This window comes from Aulonocara stuartgranti, assembly GCF_965226115.1.
Source record: "Aulonocara stuartgranti genome assembly, chromosome: 16".
NCBI classification, from domain to species: domain Eukaryota; kingdom Metazoa; phylum Chordata; class Actinopteri; order Cichliformes; family Cichlidae; genus Aulonocara; species Aulonocara stuartgranti.
Genome location: NC_138952.1, coordinates 2,706,787 through 2,725,703, shown reverse-complemented (window position 1 = coordinate 2,725,703; position 18,917 = coordinate 2,706,787). Strand labels below are relative to the sequence as shown.

At 41.6% G+C, this 18,917-nt stretch overlaps 1 protein-coding gene across 4 annotated transcripts in view; it reads left to right on the top strand.

The window, feature by feature from the left end:
- Positions 1-1,496: 1,496 nt before the first annotated feature.
- The window catches only part of epb41l5 (erythrocyte membrane protein band 4.1 like 5), a 36,612-nt gene continuing 19,191 nt past the window's right edge, over positions 1,497-18,917 (top strand). For all 4 annotated transcript variants that reach the window (XM_082508114.1, XM_082508113.1, XM_082508115.1 and 1 more), the window contains exons 1-11: positions 1,497-1,722; positions 2,925-3,136; positions 12,255-12,359; positions 13,286-13,328; positions 13,553-13,631; positions 13,767-13,811; positions 14,769-14,821; positions 17,211-17,331; positions 17,637-17,724; positions 17,926-18,014; positions 18,106-18,175. In XM_082508114.1, the coding sequence (XP_082364240.1) occupies positions 2,957-3,136; positions 12,255-12,359; positions 13,286-13,328; positions 13,553-13,631; positions 13,767-13,811; positions 14,769-14,821; positions 17,211-17,331; positions 17,637-17,724; positions 17,926-18,014; positions 18,106-18,175 (873 nt within the window). In that variant the 5' untranslated portion in view covers positions 1,497-1,722; positions 2,925-2,956. The remainder of the gene's footprint in view (positions 1,723-2,924; positions 3,137-12,254; positions 12,360-13,285; positions 13,329-13,552; positions 13,632-13,766; positions 13,812-14,768; positions 14,822-17,210; positions 17,332-17,636; positions 17,725-17,925; positions 18,015-18,105; positions 18,176-18,917) is intronic.

The following is an 18,917-nucleotide window of genomic DNA, read 5'->3' as shown; positions in this document are numbered from 1 at the left end:
AAAGTGAGGTTGGGCAACGTTAGAGCGACTGGAGGCTGAAGATCTCGACTAGAATTATTTGGTGCCGTTTTAAGCGTAGAGTGAAGCCATCAGTCACACAAGGGAGACAGTGCTGATGCTGTTAATTGTAGCTGGAGAAAATGATGTTGGACCCCAAATGCACACAGTGTTAATATAGATAGACTTTCTGGGGTATAGCACCTGCCTCCATCTCCTCCTATCCCAGCATCCTCCTCTGTCACACCAACCCTCTGCATGTCCTCTTTCACTACATCCACAAATCTTCTCTGAGGTCTTTCTCTCTTCCTCCTGCCTGGCAGCTCCATCTTCATCATCCTTTGTCCAACATATCCACTGTCTCTCCTCTGCACGTGCCCTGACCATCTGTACTCATTTCTTATCCAACAGAAGGTCTTAGCATCTTCATCTTTGCCTCCTCGCCTGCATCACTGCCGATCTCGCTGCTTTCTCTTTCACTCTCGCTGCCACCAATCCACTTCTGTCACTCAGTTTTCTGGGGTATAAAAATCTGTTTGGGTTCCAGATGCAAACATGTGGTCAGTGTGCTGCATTAGGATGCAGTGCAGCAGTGCATGTGCACAATTTCAAAGGCACACATGGTGCATATGCACTTAGTTTAGTGATATTCACCCATTTTTAACGTGCAGGGGAATCGGATTTGAGTGGCAAAGCTGTAAAACTTTGAACATTAATGTGCAAAAATCTGAAGACAGCTGAATCTTTTCAGATCTTAATCACAATAATATAGAAATGAATCAGGATAAGGCATTGTTTTAGCATTTTAAAGGCCTTTTGACAGAAGTCTGCCTGTGTACCTGGCCACAAAACCTCAAAGATGGGCTAAATTTAAAGGCACAGCTGTATTCATATGTGCAGGAAACAAAACTCTAATTTCAAATGAAACAGCATCAGTTTCTCAGAGGAGATGTTTGCTTTCCAAGTGCCTCTTTAGGTCTAGGGGCCAAGAAAGTTAAACCTATTTACTTCCAGATTAATTTCTCGTGATAGTTTTCTTTTTCTTAAAAAGGTCATTTCCCGTTTTTCCACAGCGTTCATTACTTTCTGTCTAGATATAGTAATAATGTTTGGGCACACCAATTCCCTTAAATGAACCAGCAGTTCCTACAGCAACCAGTAGGGGGTGCTGCTGTTAAACAGTGGCCATACTTTATAATTCGAGTTCAGAAAAATTAAATGAGTGGTTAAATCCTTAAGCGCTGCAGCTTTCCAAAAGCATGCAAGCTGTTGCGAGTTACACGTTTACACATATTTGATTTTACGTGTACCAGCTCAGCAGCCCCTTTCTCTTCTCTCATAAATAAATGAAGTAGAAACTGAAATAAAGTAAATATAAATTGCAAAGAAAATGACCGCTTAATGACTTTTTTTGTTTGTTCGTTCGTTCCAAGTGAGTAGAAAAGTTTAAAAAAAGAAAAGGTGTGTCCCTTTAAAAATGCTAATCGAGTCCCTTTCTTCGGGATTTGTCGTGACGTCACTTCCTGAGGAGCGCTTGCCTCCTACTTTTTGTTGGGACCTGGGAGAGAAAATTATCCCGCAGAGGCACCGAGGCGGAATAAAACAAGGAGAAGGAAGATTAGAAAACCAGAAGTCACAAAGTGCGGAAATGTCCGAGGCTTCTGTTTAGCCGACTGCGATGCAGGCGGGCGTCCTTTCACCGTGAATTCCCGCGAGGAGGTTTTTGTAAGTAGCCCATCATTCAGACGTCCTCGGATCCACAAGTGTCTGCTGGAGCAAGTGTACGTCGGCTCTGGGCGCTAAACGCGGCGTTCGTTTTGCTGTGCGGGGCGCGCCTGCCCGGTCGGAGTCATACTTCTTAAGCGCGTTGGTGGCTAACGGTTAGCCCGCGCGGTATAACGAACGCACACCTGTTGCTTTTGCTTACACCAGGTACTTGGGGCCTTAACTGGGTAAGGTTACCGATAAAGCTAGGGCTAATTTGATTAATGTTGATCCAATGGATTTTTTAAAATTATTTTAGGTCTGTTTCGGACTTTTTTTTTTTTAGGAACTTTGGTTTACCGGGTGACCTGAAGTCACAGGAAAAAATAAAATATATTAAAAATACGCACACTTAAGGTCGATTACCGTTAGCAGCTGTTTCAGACTAAGTTAAAACGTAAACTCTAACTTTGTTTTGTCGTGTTTAACGTTACTTTGCCTTCTTGATGTCAAATAACATCGCACATATTTATTTTCTAGATTTATTGTTATATTTAAAAAAAAGCCTTATCTATGAAATCCTCCCATCAGTCTTTATAATCTATTTGGGGATTCTGTTAGATGGAAAGAAAATCATCTGTTTGACACCAGGTACACGGTTACCTGCCGTCAGTAATTACAGCCCCACCTTATCAGTTCTGTTTTCTTGACTAAATGAGCAGCATAACTTCATACAAAGTGACATAAGCTGTATTTGAATATCAGATTTTTGACAGCTTAGCATAAAATGTGTCACCTGTGCAGCTGTACACCCTAACCAGAGGACACACCTGTTCAGTCACAGCTAAAAACCACTCAGGAGGCATCCTAGTCAGATGTCTGAAACACCTCAGCTGACTCCTTTCAGGTTGGAAGAGCAGTCATTCTACTTTGAGCTCCTCCCAACCCTGAAGTGACAGAGTTCCTCACCCGATCTCTACGGGAGAGCCCAAGCACCGTTCAGAGGAAGCTCATTTCCACTGATTCTACCTGCCATCTCATTCTTTCAACAGCTACTGGAAGTTGTGGCCTTAGGGTGAGGTGTACGAACGTAGGTTGAGAGTGGGCACGCCACCGTGGTTAGGCTGACGGCCATGGCTCGACTACAGACCAACTGCACACAAAACTAATACATTTTTACCTTAATTATTAAAAAAAAAAATCTATACACTCTTTGATTTCAGGTGCGTACAGGTGCCCTTCCTCTCCCCCCGTCATGTTAAGTTTCCTGCGCAGGACGCTGGGGCGACGCTCCATCCGGAAACATGCAGAGAAAGCCCGGCTACGAGAAGCCCAGCGGGCCACAACGCACATCCCTGCAGCTGGGGATGCAACGTCTATCATCACCTGCCGTGTGTCTCTGCTGGATGGGACAGATGTCAGTGTTGATTTACCGGTAAGGAGTTTTTAAAGATACTTCCCATTGTGCCAGGAAAAGTCTGTCAGCTCCACATCGCACTCTCTTTTATAATTATGATCCTCATTAGAGCCTTTACGTCTTAGAGAATTTCGCTCGCTCTGCGCTCAGTCTTCTGTGAAACTATCAGAAACTGGTGGATGTTAAGTTTTGGGAACATATGCAGGCCTTCTCTGGGCTCCAGACCGGCTCCCAGTTTGTGGACTAGTTCAGGTACAGAGTCCTGATTTGTTCATGCAGGTTCCTGTTATTTCTGACCTTTATGATCAATAAAAATATGGTTTAAAAAAAAACAAAAAAAATTATGCACCAATGCAAATCCTTACAAAGTAATTAACAACTTAACTGTTTAGATACAGGAAAACTTGCTGCTCTGCTACATGTGCTGCATACAGTGCTGAGTATATTATAAAACAGACTGAGAGCTACTCTGCTGGACAAACTATAATATAACACCATTTCTAAATTACCAAAAGTATATTTTTCTGCATTATTCTTCAGGGATGAGGAAAACTGGCAGCTTACAAGAGAAAATAGACAAATTTCCTGGGGGAAAAGAGCAAATTTACCAAAAAAAGAACTCTGAAAATAAGTGGTCCTATTATTATTAATTTTTTTTAATTAAGTCAAGTAATATTTAATTTTTGATATTGAGTCGTATAGAAATTCATAAAACTTTGATCTTCTCGGATTATTGACTCATAAGAAATATTAGAAACAATGTTATAAAACCAACCAACTTTTACAGATGTGACAGAACAAAATAAAACTGTCCTGAACTAACAACACTGGTCACTATGTTGTTGTACACTGTTGAAGATAAGTGTGCGTCTGTGATAGGACAGATATTTAGGTTGATATCAGCGCTCTAAAAATGTACTTAGCAAGGCTGAATAGCACGTTACAAAAATAAAGAATGACCCATTAACCAGGCGCATGTGAGAGAGTCTTGTTTTTGGACGCGTCCTGATCCTTGCTCATCCTTGAAATCGACACCTTGTTAATAATAGCATCTGAGTGAATCATTCTTTGTGACTAATTGCCTTCAGATGGGCTCTTGACATAAACGGTGTTCTTATGTGGTTATGAGCTGGAAAGTGAAAGCAGTGTACCAGTGACCACAGTGTGCCTGTGTCAGTGGAGCAGTCCTGTTAATCCTATGAAGCTCTCGTGCTCCTGATCACCTGTAATTCCATGATCCTCTCTGGAGAACACGCTCGGTCACATGACATGCTGGTCACCACTCCAGAACTCACTCCTCCCCTTTTTTCTCTTTATTCGTTTCACTTTATTGCCTCACAGACGAGCGCCTTGCTGCACAGTGATAGTGATTGCACTTCTAGGACAGTTTCCCCCTCGTGTGATTATTATTTTCCTGTCACTTCATGTTCTTCCTCCCGTGAGCCAAAACTCCAGTGAAGCCCGAAGCTTATCTTGAAAGCTGTCTTGTATAAATTCCAAGGAAAATGTGCTCGGGAGAAATCCTCCTCACTGTTACTGCCTGATTTCGCTCTCCCCGTTGTAGATGTTGTGGCTCAAACTGCCTGCTGCCAGCAGCAGTGCAGACCTCATTACAGGAATTTCTCATTTGCGAGCAGGAATGTGTTTTACTCAGCATATCTCACAGGTGATGTCACACATCTGAGCCCGTCCTCAGCCTGACCTGCCAAATCCTTAACGTGTAATCCCTCCTACCAGCTCAGTATTGTGCACATGAAGAGAGAGTGCCATTGTTTTCTTACTCGGTCCCTTAGAGGAATGTTATCTGCTTGGACGCGCTCTCTTGGCCTCTTGTTTCTGCTGGGGAATTGATGATTACAGGAATGTTACTACTCCAGCCTGTGCTTGCATTCATACATCTAGAAACTCAGACGTTTGGTGTGTGTGGAAAGCTTCTACAAATGCATTCCAGCAGGACCTTTTTCTTTATGTTGGGACTCTTTGTTTTTCCCCTCCCCAAGATATGCTTGTATGTAGCTTCTGCAAACACTCCCACCTTATCTTGGCGCACTCTCAATGATTGGGCAGCAGCAGACACACACTTGTTAACAGCCTTACTCAGTACTCTCCTCACTCGTTTAACTTCAGTTTGCAGTTACGATAATGTCCCCAGTTAGCTGAAATAGTTGTTTTTCAAAACAAGCAGCTCAATCTTGGTCTTGTTTGACTGTCAAACTTTTCTCCAGAAGGCGTTTGACTCGTGCTGTGTTCTTCTTGAACATCCTAATCCCTTTCCTGTCATCTGAGGGTGATTGTTTGGGTCTTCCTCCAGACTTTGTGGTCACACATCCAAATAAACTTGTAGTTAAGTGCAGTTGTTTGAACTGATGATCGTGGAATCTGCAGTTGTGCAGAAATGGCTTCAAGGGATCTTCCCAATGTGTAAATGCACAATTCTCATCCTTAGATTTTAGGCTACGTTCACTCTGCAGGTCTTGATGCTCAATTCAGATTTTTTTATTTTTTTGTCTGCTTGTTCACACTACAAATAAAATGCGACAGCAAACGCGCTCTAGTGTGAACGCTCAAAGCGGCGCATGCGCAAAAGAAGACGTCACACACAACGCGTTCAGTTTAGACCCAGAACAACAGTTTGACTGATGCACCTTAATATAAAGACTTGTTTCGGACTTTATGTTTCCCAATTTTGCTTTAAGTTATAAAGTTATTTTGTTATTTACATTTGGCCTAATAATGACCCTTGTTGCTGTTTTAGAGGAGCGCTGCTTCAAAGGATAGCTGCAGATTATACAGTACAAAGAAAATGTTCACGTTTCTCTAGAGCTGGGTGATATGAGATTTTTTCATATCACGATATGTTTTTTTCATTTCAGGCGATAACGATATCTATCACGATATAAGCCAAATAACTATATTTGTAAGATTTAAATGTGCCGTTGCTCACAAGTAAAATGTGAAATAATCAGCAGCTTGTTTTTATTTAAATATTTATTTCCCATAATAAGTTCAACAGGGTAGATGTACTTAAGGAACATGAGACTTTTTCAGATAAATAAAGGCAAATATTGCAAACTACACAAAAGGCAGCCGCTAAAGCGTTTAAGTTTCAAAATAGAACAAACGAAACAGACTAAATTGTCAATTCCACTTAGAAACAAAATATTAATTCTAAAAATAAATCTTAGTTTGTTTTACAGAAGAACAGACAAAACTGACTAACTTTTGTCAATATCAAATAAACTGAGAACTAAAAGGAAATTCTCAATCTCTCCTTGTTGTATAGCTGAGCTTTTCAAACAGTTTTAACAGTTACTTTAGTCTGACAAAAGCCGAATGACGAATTAGCGCTTCCAGTCAGAGACTGAGGCTACGTCCACACGTACACGGGTATTTTTGAAAACGGAGATTTTCCGTTTTCGTTTTAAAAAATAATCCCGTCCACACATAAAGGCAGAAATGAAGGAAAACGCTGCTATGAACATGCCAAAGCAGCAGGTGGCGCTAGATTCCTAACCGTGCAGAAATGTTGGCCAATCAGAAGTCTAGAAGCCTTGGTGGGAAAAAGTAAACAAAGCTGGGGCATAGAAGCAGAACCGAGTCGTATGTGTGGACGGACAGTAACTGTGTGTATATGTAAGCATTTAAACACTGCAGAGAGTAGAATTAACAGTATTGTAGAAATTCATTTCACCGAAACAATAACGTGGCGCACAGTGTGACGCATGCACCAGTTTATTGTATTTCCAGACTTGCTTTCGGCACAATTTACAGTGCATGCTGCTCTGTTTTTTGTCAGACTTGAAATAGCCGAAATACCTTCACACTACGGAACTTCTATGGCTCTTCCGTTCGACAATCTCTCCGGCGTTGGAACCATCATCTGTTTTCTCTTCGGTCACGCTCGGTTGATTTTTCTAGTCGGCACACTCATTTCCTCCATTACCCGCTGGCTGCTTCCCAAACAAACACACGTGCGGCTTGGCACTTGTGCCGTACGTTACAAGTCACGTGACGTGACGCTGCGGCTGTGATTGGTTCGGCTCTGCGCTACTTAATTTGGATTGGCTGACCTTTTTTTATTTATTTATTTATTTTTTAAGAGGACAAGAGCGGCGAGGTCTATCGCGATAGCTTAATTTCTCTATCGAGTAAAAGTTATATCGCGATACATATCGTTATCGTTCTATCGCCCAGCTCTACGTTTCTCCAACGTCGTCTTCTCAACAGTTTCACTGGATGGACAGGAAGCGTTCACGATGCCTTCTCCGGCGCTGATAGTTGGCGTCTGTCTTGTGTCAGTGACGTAAAAGACGGCTTTAATGCGACCTGACCATCAAACAGCAGCCGCTTTATAAAACATCAGATATGTATCGGATTCAGGACCACATACGAAAGTGGCCCAGATCGGATTTGAAAATACCGGATTTATGCCGTTCAAACTGTCATAGCATGATCGGATATGGGTCAGAAAAGTTGGATTTGAAGCGCTTTCGCCTGCAGTGTGAACGTAGCCTTAGAGTTCCTTAGACTTTCCTGTTGTTCGGGAAGGTCCAAGGTCAATCTAATGACCACACTCATCGGATTGGTCAGTCCAGTAAGTGCTGTCAAACAAATCCTCTTCATTATGTTGACAAAGAGAAGCTGCCAGTTGTCGTCAGTCACAATATTAACTTCTCATCAACTTAAAAACACTGTAGAAAGTTCAGCACTGCTTATTAATATACATTATTGTGGAATACAGAAAAATAAAAATCTTTGTGTTTTGTTTATTTAAGATGTATGCTGTACAATAATTTCACCCAGAGAATGAACAGTTAAAAGAAATGATTGTAGCCTCTGTAAACGTCTGGTCACAGCTGTAGTGGATGACTCTGGCAGCTTTGCTAGCACTCCAGCTTAGCCTTCTGTGGTACTCGTGACACAGATCTGCTGATGATTAATTTTCAGAGTCAATTTTTTTTTTTAATCATCAATTTTTATCATTGAAGTTGGAACATTTGTTTACAAAGCAAGCACAGACGCAGGCTATCAGTGTGTTAGTCCCAGCAGTCTTTTCTTTCGTGTCTGCTTCATATCTCATCCTGCTTTAATTAATGTCATAGACGTCTCCCCTCTGTGCTCTGTCAGTGGTCCTGCCCTTCACTACTTTAAAGCCTGCCTAGTGTAGAGCAGTACCTGTTGACAGATGCTGAGGTGCTGCTGAAACTGTGGGTCTTTCTGATAACCTCATAATAAGCTGTGTCTCACCGGTGGGTTTGTCACTACAAAGTTATGCAGTTTTTCTAAGTGTAGTCATCAGAAAGATTAGTAAAGATTTGGAATAACAGGGATTTTCCAATTAATCAGTTTGAGACACAGTCTGTGTTACCTTCTGTGACTGAACTCGAGTCCTGTGATTTTTGATCATTTGGATCACACAAATATCCGCTACGTTGGAGCTCATTACTCCCCAATAAAATTAAAAATAATTTCATTACAGTGCTGGTAATTTTATTTTGACTCTGACTAAAGCCTCGTTGGGGGATGCCCAATGTACTGTGTATGAAAAACTGAATAATAATGAAAGTTACTAAGAATACAAAAGTGTATTTTAAGGGGTTACGGAAGCACAATTAAAACGTTGTGATGTTCAGAGAGGACCTTTTTGTATTTGCCAGAAGCTGTGTGTGTGTGTGTGTGTGTGTGTGTGTGTGTGTGTGTGTGAATGCAGAGTTTATTTATCAGTTTTAATTTGACGAGATCAAGATGAAAGAGAATTTTCCCGCCTTGCAGCAGAGCCCTACTGGGAAGTGTTGGCACAATGTTTAGTTAAAAGAACTTAAAGAAAACTTGTTTCCTGTCGCTTTGGGAAGCCTTGATGGTTTGGAGAGGCTGTTGTTTTCCTTTGTTGTTCTATGCTGCCAGCAGCACAGGGAGCTGGACTTTCATTATATTTCATACCAACAGTGTGAGCGCACAGAGTGAAGCAGAGCGAGGTTTAGGAGCAAACGCTTCAGCTTTCGGCCTCCAGATGTCTGCGTTTCAGACACTGTTAATAATACGCATGTTACACAGTTCAAGATTCGTTTCTGGAGTTTTATGGTTCAGTAAAACTTAAGTTCTGAAATGAATCGAGATCTGAAATTGGGAATTTAGCACCAGGAGGTGTTGTGTAAGCGCTAAAAATTAACCATGTTGTTGGTGTTGTAACTTTAATGGTTAACTTAAGAAGTGGCTGAATCACAGACAGTTTTTCACTTTGGAGTTTTTACTCTCAAAGAGGAGAACTTTACACTCATAAGCACACGTGCTCAGAAAGTGTTGGCCGTCTTTGGATCTACCATCATCACATTCTCAATGATGAAGTCTAACAAACCCAGATACACAAACTCTCCCAGTGACCGCACTGAACCTGACTTTCATGCACTTAAAGCCCAAAACAGACCAGATTTCTCTCACTGAGTGAGAACTAAAAGGGAAGTAGCTGAAGTAAGTAACAAGAAGCAAGACAGCAATAGCACTTTGTATTAAAAAAGCCTTTGAAATTTTACAAAGCATGCACGTGCACACAACAGTCCCAGTTTGTCATGTGGACTCTTGGGGAAAATGAACTGCCCGCCCTGCTGCAGAGGCCTCATTAACAGAACCTGCAGCTGCCCTTTTAACCACTCGGTCAGCTTTCAGGTTTGTGTGACAGGAGTGTTGGTTAGCTGTTGTTGCTCTCTGCATTTATACTGTGCCGGCCATCGAAGCAGCAGCTCCGCTGCCTCCTGGCCCTCTCTTCGTCCCGGTCTGCCTTTGCAGACTTCTCACAGTGAAGGCTCTATGGTAGAGTCTAAAGCTGACCAATTTTGCTATAATTGAGCAGCCCTACTTCACAGCTGAGGATAATAATGACAGAAGACCTTTGGACAAAGAGCGGGCTGGATTGTAAACGGCTTCATCACTCATAATCGTATGATTTTTACGATGCTTGTAAATGAACGTTTATATTAGAAAACTAGCAAAAAATCCCTTCTTTGCATCTCTAATTTTAATCTGCTCTGTATTTCACTCACAGCTGTTTGTAAGAGGCTCTCTGTGCTCCTGCTGTCAAGTGTCTGTGCGTCACACATTCATTTGCATTGTATAAAACAGTGATTTTTTTTTTTTTTTTTTAACATTTTGAGCTTAAGGTGTAACAAAGGGAAACCAAAAATAAAGCTAAACCTGTATTCATATTAGTCCCTTCTTCTCTTCTCTGCTAGCGTATGCCCTCCATGCATCACCTTAACGTGGCTTTAGGTTCAGACCCAGTCCTCCTTTGAAGTTCTCTACATCTCTCTCATGGTGGTGTTTCAGTGTCGGTCTAGTTTGCTTGTTGACATATTCGCATCCCAAGTCAGACTTAAGCTAAAGCAGACTAACATTTCTACCACCTGAGCAGTGTGGATTGGCTCAGTGGACAGAGGTGCCCTTCGACTCACAGTAAAAAAAAAAATCTCAGATCACTATAGTGTGTTTTAACACATAAACTGGGAACCAGTGGTATAAACATCTGGCACCAGGTGTCAGCTTAGACATACAGTAACTTAGGAAATGCTGTGTGTCCCTTCTCAATGCTTCCTGGTTTCCTTTATTCTTGCGAGACGTCCGAGTGGCTGGAAATACACCCTGAATAGGATCCACACCTCACAGGTTTACCATCTCTGGTTCTTATATGTAAGACCACCCCAGGCCAAAGGATCCTTCCCTTTTGGACGTTTATTCCCTTCTGTTTTGTTTACACCACTGCCACCAGTTACCCCACCCTATCACCTACACTGACCTTCTTTTGTGTGTAGCACCAGAGAAAAGGTCAAGCCCATGGATGCTTTTTGAATGGAGTATTTAAGAGTAGACTAAATTTACATGCATGCAAACGCCCGAATCGTGTTTTTCTTTCTAAAATAACCCCGTAACCCTTCTACTCATCTTAGATATTGTTTCCTTTTTATGGACACATCGCTCCCCCGGCTGCTTGGTTGGACTCGTACTGCAGTAGTTGATATTGGTTAAAGACTTTTGTTGTCATTAAACAATCTGAGCGTCTCAGAGGGAGAACTGTGTGCTCACAGGGAGGCAGAAAGACTGCAAAGACTCTAACAATGCCACACACACACACACACACACACACACACACACACAATGAGTCCTTTGTGCTCCCTCTCCCAGGGTACTGTAGGGGTGCGGTATGCCTCGTCAGCTATGCCAGCTAGCATGGGGCCAGCCCCCTGTGCTGCCCAGGAGCTCTCTTGGGATCTGTGTGTGTGTGTGTGTGTGTGTGTGTGTGTGTGTGAGAGAGATCGAGGCAATCCTGCTTAAGCTTTTTACTTAGTTCTTAAACACTTCACCCATTTCTGGAAATAACATTTTGCACATAGTTGTGCCGTTATAGCCTCAGAAAGAATGTCATGTAACTGGTTTGGTTGCATGAAGTGAGATAAATTGGAAACTCTAGGCCTAGTATGTTAGAAACAATGTTACCTGGCACATGGAAAAGTACTGTGGCATCCAGGGAACGTTTTAACTAAAAAGGCTTGTGCTCCAGTAACCGGGGGTGGTGAAACCTGGTAAACAGCTGAAACTGCACCTGTTTGATCAAATAATTCCTACTTTCTTATTATGGACGAACAGACGCTGCCAGCTCGATCAGGCAGTGGTGACCGATTGGTACCGATTTTATAGGCTGATTCTAAACTCCTGAACACTAGAGGACTATGAGAACTGTGGAGCTGCAGATTGATCTCGGATGCACACAAAGCTTCTGTCATGAGATGTGACTGCTCCTCATGGAAATGTGAGACTGAGAGGAGAGCGGTGTATATTTGAGATATTTCCCAGTCCCAACGTGAACGCAGGCAGTGACTGGTACGGCCTCGTCAGAGAGGGCAACACCTATTCAGCTTCTGACAGCTTAACATTTTCTCTAATCTCTTCCACACAAGTCAGAATGTATTCCAGGGAATTATATTATTTCCCATAAAAAACTTTCCAGAGCTGCAGGCATTGCAAAGACTGATCAAATAATCAGTTTTATCATTTATAAACTTCTTGGAGGCCGAGGCAACCCTAACTTTCATTAATGTGCTGAAACAAGAGCACTGAAGTCTTCTCTTTCATGTGTTTGCCTCTACAGAAAAAAGCCAAAGGCGAGGAGCTGTTTGAACAGATCATGTACCATCTGGACATTGTTGAGAAAGACTACTTTGGAATACGCTTCATGGACTCGGCACAAGTTCCAGTAAGCATGGAGGGTGTCTTGTGACTCTGTACTGGTTGTTTTTTGTTTATTTATTAATAAAAAAATTTAATGCCTGACTAAATCTGCAGACTTCCTGTTAATACTTAAAGTTAACATTTTTCCCCCATTACAGATATTGGATTGATGCATAAAAAGTAAATGTTTACACACTGTTTGTTTACTTTTCTAACTTTTAGCACTTATGTTATGGAGAAATATACATCTTATTGTATTTGTTGGGTAAGGAGTTCATTTTAATTTATGACTGTATTATAGTAAATATCAAAAATTTAAATATCTGTTCTTTATCTGTATGTCGCTGCCGTATAATTCTGTGTCATGCTTTTATTTGATATGATACCAAGTGTCTCTGACAGTCATGTTTTAGCCACATATCCCACATTACTGCTCTCCCAGGAAAGGTTGAGACACAGACTTTCACTTTCAGGGCTTAAAGGCTCGGTCCACTCTGGGAGTCGGGCTGTCCTCTTACACAAACAGTTTGAAGTCATCGGTCTCTCGGGGACTCTGTTCCTTCACTGGGAAACTCAAAGGCAGGCAAACAGGAGGCAGGTTTAGAGCGCTGGGAGAGGGAGGGCTGCAATAAGGAATGTGGGGGAGAGAGATGAGAGAGTGCTGTTCCTCTGTTATCTATCTCTGTCTCTGACATGGACACAGACGCCTCCCTCTCTCTCTAACATAGTTCATGCCTCGCAGAGCCTGAACTTCTAAGAAGAAACCTCGAAGAACAGCGCACTTATTAACCAATTAACTCAAGTGGTCGCTTTGTATCAGTTGACCACACCAGTGCTTTGTTTCTATGTTCAATAAAGGCGCATGTATAGTAATGTTGCTGTTGGCTTTCATGTTAGTTTTGCTAAACCTTGCTGTGTTGATTTAATTGTTGTTGCTTTGTATTCTTTCAGCATTGGCTCGATGTCACAAAAAGTATCAAGAAACAAGTGAAAAGTGAGTATTGCAGCCCAAACACATTGATCCCTGTGTGAAGAGCATGTTTACGTTTTTGGAAGAGAAACTCACCAGCTGGGATTCTCCAGCCGACATCACAAATGGATTTCTTTGAAATGTTAGAGGCCAATACGACTGTGTTCATGTGAATAACACGAGGCACACATTACACGCTATTGTGTTATTAAATTTCATAAATATCTTTTTTAAATTTTTCCATTTAGTTGGCCCTCCTTACTGCCTTCACATGAGAGTCAAGTTCTACTCCTCAGAGCCGAACAACCTGCACGAGGAGCTCACCAGGTGGGCTTAGACACCCACACCTGCATTTCTTTCCTCTCATTTTAAAATCCCACTGTAGTGAACTTTAAAGGAAGTTTTGCCACGCACCACTCAGAAGGGTGAAATATCTGATAATTTCCTTCTGCTTTCTTTCAGATATCTTTTTGTGTTGCAGCTGAAACAAGACCTCCTCAGTAGCAAGTATGTAACTTCTGTTTCTTGCGCACACTTTTAAGCGTTGGCATGTTTTAAGTTGTCAGGTGTTAAGAATGATGCCTGTTCCCATATTTGTTCTTTACATTCTGAGGTTTCTTCTGCTTGTTCAGAGCAGAAAATGATCAGCATTTTTCAGCCTCTCTGCTCGAGCTCTCAAAGCATTTTTATACAACATGTCTCATTCACGTGGGAACACTTCCCTGACAGCTGTTAATACAGCTGTGCTGTAACTGTTTGGTAACTAAACAATCCTGCACTGTAGCCTTTGAATTTAAGTAAGAAGCTTTATTAGTTACCAAGGCGTGGACAGCTTTTCAGTCAGGAATGAAAGTTGGAACGTTTGGCTTACTGAAAGGACACGGAGACATTTACATAGGACTTAGCTGCATTTATTTAAAGGTCAAACTACGTTAGGTTTTTACTGCTGCTTCAAAAAAACGCTCAGTGTGCTCTGCAGACTGTCCTCAGTCATAGTTTCTAAACTCTGACTAGTTAAAATGAACTTGTCCTGCTCAGATGTGATCCGATGTTGGGTTTGCAGTTTTTACCTTGTAAGCTTAACGTTGGGTTACCGAGGAGTTTGTTATTAACAACAGCTCGTCAAACAAGTAAATTCACTGAGTAAGAGAGATGTTGGCAGCGTGGGGGGAACGTCTACAAATCTCTATAGTTTACACAGATCTGAGGAGACACTCGACTGTTGAACTCTGGCTAATGTGTTTAAATGTGAATCCTTTGTGTTGGTTTTCTTTGCCCTCTAACCTTCAGAGCCCTACAGGATTATATATTGACCTGCTGGTCATTGGAGTGTAGATGCCTTCATTCAGTCATTAAATAGAGATTAAAATATGGAATTCTGATTTCCTCTTTATGGAAGGGAACCTGCAGGCTTGAGCTTCATGGGTTTCACTACGATTCATTTTTGCACGTCTGTGTTTTTAGGCTCGAATGTCCGTTTGACACAGCGGTGGAGTTGGCTGCCTTCTCACTACAGGGTAAGCACATCAGTGTTTCACACACAGCTTATGTTTTATGTAGCTGGTGATTGTTCTGGTCTGGAGATTCGGCTTAGAAAGTCAGTGCAGCCAGATCTTACAGCAGCTGGAGAACTTTAGTCCATGCAAACTAAACGAGGCTGCAGAGCTGTAGCCTCAAATGCTAACTTGGTGTTCTTGGTGAGGTTGTGTGCCAACGAGGCTCTCACATCACAGATGCGTATCTGGAACCAGTCATGGCAGTCTTTGACTTACACTCTGAGCTCCTACCTTCACACACCTGCAGTAGCTGTTTCATAAGTCCAGTGTTTACCTGCAATGAGCCATTTCAGAGGTGCTGCAGAGGAGCAAAGACTGAGTCGCTGGAGACATTTATGGAATGGGCTTGCGTGCACCAACCCTTGTGTGCTCACACTTACACATGGTCATTGTGGGTAAATGCCAGCTCATTAGTGCTCGATCCTCTTCTGTGGCCCCCTAATCCAGCACCCTTTCTGCCTTCTCCCTGCCCCTCAGCTGAGCTTTCTAGCTTTATCTTCAACTTTTTCACATTTCTGTTGTTGGTCCACGTTTAGGGATAGGCTAAAGTTATATTTTCTCCCCCTTTATCCCGAGGCTTAGCTCACAGCTGGACTAGCTAAACAATGAAGATCACAAACCTGAGCTGCTTCTGTGTATCCAAACACTGAAGCCGTAATCACGACTCTTTCTTTCCCTTCTCTCAATTTTTCTGTGTGATGGTTTATTTCTTATGCTGGCAGCTGGAAATACCCGTTACCTCATTGGAGACTTTTAGGTGGGTGATTCAGTATAAAACCAGTTAAATCTGAGGAATTCATGCACACAGTAGTGTTCAGAAGTCTCGAGCAACCCCTCATTTCTTTGTTTTGCTTCCATGGAGCCAGACTTTCCTGTAATTTTCAAAGTGCTCTTTCTTTGGACGATGGCTGCTTTTCCTCTCGCTTTCAGTCCAATCCTTGTACCCGACCGTTTTCAGGGAAATGCTTTTGTTTAAGCCACGTAACTGACCTCTAAATCATCCAGGCACTCAAAGACCCCTAACTCAGTGTTGTGCCTACACATAAGAGGAAACATAGCAAAGAACCAATTTTAAATTTGATTATTGTCTTTGTTACAAGCAGCCGGCCACAGAAACTCGGCATTTATTCTCTTCCTCAGTTAAGAAAATGGTAAAGATAACACAGACTGGCATAAAACAGTACTTTTGCACCGTCAATGTGATTTCCAGAGAGCTGTTTGCTGAAAACGTGGCAGCAAACAGAAGATGACGTGAACAGTATGTGAAAGTCAAGTTCTTAAGGACACAGGACCTGAGAGATGCATCTGGAGCTTCATCTGATCCATGTACGGAAATGGTTTCAGTGGGCGATCAAGCAATTGTGCAAACTCTCTTCATGCCTTAAATACTGTGTTTCCATGTATGTTTGCACAGTCTATAAATTGTTGTACCCATTTCCTATTTTTCTAGAAAAATATAAAGAACAGATTTATTTTTATTAATTCATGTAATTATTTAATTTTTAACCCTTCTAAGCCCATCGGAGCGTGCACGCTCTTATTTGTGTAACTATTTTTAATTCCCAGTAGAAGTGCAACCACATAAGCTAGCGCTATAATTTCTTTTGCATATGAAACCAGAGGAGTTGCACTTGCATATCATGCAATCAACTTGTCCCAGGTGGCAGTTTCCTTCCACATATGGCTTTCCAAAAATTGTGTAAAAAGTGCTGGCAACAACAAAAACACACTCCACAAACACGCTTTGCCGATCCGATCAGCTGTTCATAGCACTCCCTACGTCGGAATAAATATCAGGGCGAACTATCGCATGTCCGCCATTACCTGCCATAACTGGAAGTGATGTCATTTTTCATGGGAAAGTTTTTTTTTTTTTTTTCCATTACAGGGCCTTTCAAAGGTTAACTGGTGTTTTTGAAAGTCATGCTTGACTTTATGGCTTTTTGTATAGTTTCTGAGAGGCTTAATTCCACTGGTGGAAATAGTTTATTTTGATGAACATGCTATTATTATATTTATTTTGTTTTTCCTGCAGTTTATAAAAATTGGTGTATCTCAAAAATGAAACTATGAAAACACTCAAAATACATTTCCTGTGGCTGGAAACTATTTTGGGCAACTTTTTTGCATTTACAGTTTTGATGGATAAACCTGAAATTTCTGTAACTAGAAATGTGCGTTTACAAAAACATGTTTTTATGTAGTTACTATGGACTTCATGCATACATATTATTAAAATTTGGGATGTAATGGTTGTATTGATGTATAGCAACTTGAAATGTTTGGTAAAATGCTGAATGGGGGGGGGTATTCCATCATTAACTGTAAAGATGCGTCTGTGTGTTTGCAGCCGAGTTGGGCGACTGTGATCCATTAGAACACAATTTGGATCTCGTGTCAGAGTTTCGCTTCATGCCTGAGCAGACAGAGGAGATGGAGCTGGCTATATATAACACATGGAAGGAGTGCAGGTAAGTGTTTCGTTGTTACTGAGGTAGTGTGTTTATGAGCACAGGTAGAAAGTCATGTAATGGCCACGCTGCCATATACGCCAAACATCTTAGGACTGCACTTTCATTTTTTTTATTTAATTCGCACAAAGTTGTTTTAAATCACAACCGAAGGTGAAGACCCGACGATTAAAGAGATCCCCAACAACCAGATGAGTCCACAGCTGGTTTGGGGGATGAGGAGGCAAAGGGAAAGCACATGAAGCGGTGGCAGGGAAGGAGGGGAGTGTAGTCTGATGCATGCGTTTCCTCCTCACCTTTTTCAGAGGTCAGACACCAGCCCAGGCTGAGATCAACTACCTGAATAAAGCAAAGTGGCTCGAAATGTACGGGGTGGACATGCATATGGTGAAGGTAAGTGACACGGTCTTTCTGTACCGTTTACACACACATCAAGCACACGTAGGATCCCAAACAGGAAGTGCCCTTGATGAAAGACAGGAAGAGAAAGGAATGTGCATCGCAACATTAGCATATGATAAGATCATAATGTGAGCTCTTTGATGTGTCTTCTTTCTTCTCCCTTCCTGTCTTTTCATCACTTCTGCCCTGCAGGCTCGAGATGGTAACGAGTACAGCCTGGGCCTGACACCCACTGGAGTTCTGGTGTTTGAAGGACAAACTAAGATCGGCCTTTTCTTCTGGTACGTTTCATTCGGACCTAATTCACTTTTTTTTCTTTTCATGCTTTATAGACATAATATTTTGTCCTGCCTTCCTGTGTGACTGTCTTAGGCCCAAGATCACTCGTCTGGATTTCAAGAAGAGCAAACTGACGCTTGTGGTCGTGGAGGATGATGATCAGGTGATCACGAGCGCGCACACACGATGCACACATGACGGGCAGCAGACCGTGGAGAATACGGAGTAGACGGGCAGTATCTTCTTAATGTTAATAGAAACAAAGTAAAACCAGGTGTAAAAAAAAAAAAAAAAAAAAAAAAAAAGTTTAACTCCTGTGCTTACAAGACTAAATTAAATTCAAAATATAGATAAAATGTCTTTAACACCTGCAGTGTGATCACATTATTCAGCACATCAGGTGCGAGCAGGTGTTTTTGTGTGTGCGTTAGGCTGCAAAGTCTCCATTACAGTGGCTGTTCTGAGTTTTTCACTCTGAGTCATAATAAACTCAAATAAAACCGAATTAAAAAAAAAAAACCTTTAATGAAACTAAACAGAAGTGAAAAAAAAATCAAAATGAAATAAGAATAAAAGCTAATTTAACAAAATTCAAACCTTGTATTAACTCTAGTTGCTGCACGTTTGCTCCTGTTTGAATGAGCTTTTATCATTCTCAGCTGGTCTGGTTGAAGTAAATTAGAAAATACCAGACGCTATAAAAGCTAAACTTTGCAGCTGTAACTCTACACTGTTCGATCTCATGAAACTCACTGAACACATCTAATGTGTCAGCTTCCACAAAGAAACACAAATCAGGATGAATTTCAGCATTTTGAGAAAAGTTCATCTTACAGTGTAAAATCATTTTCTAAGACCTTTCAGAAAATTCCAACAAACAACATTTTTTGTTGTTTCTTATCAAA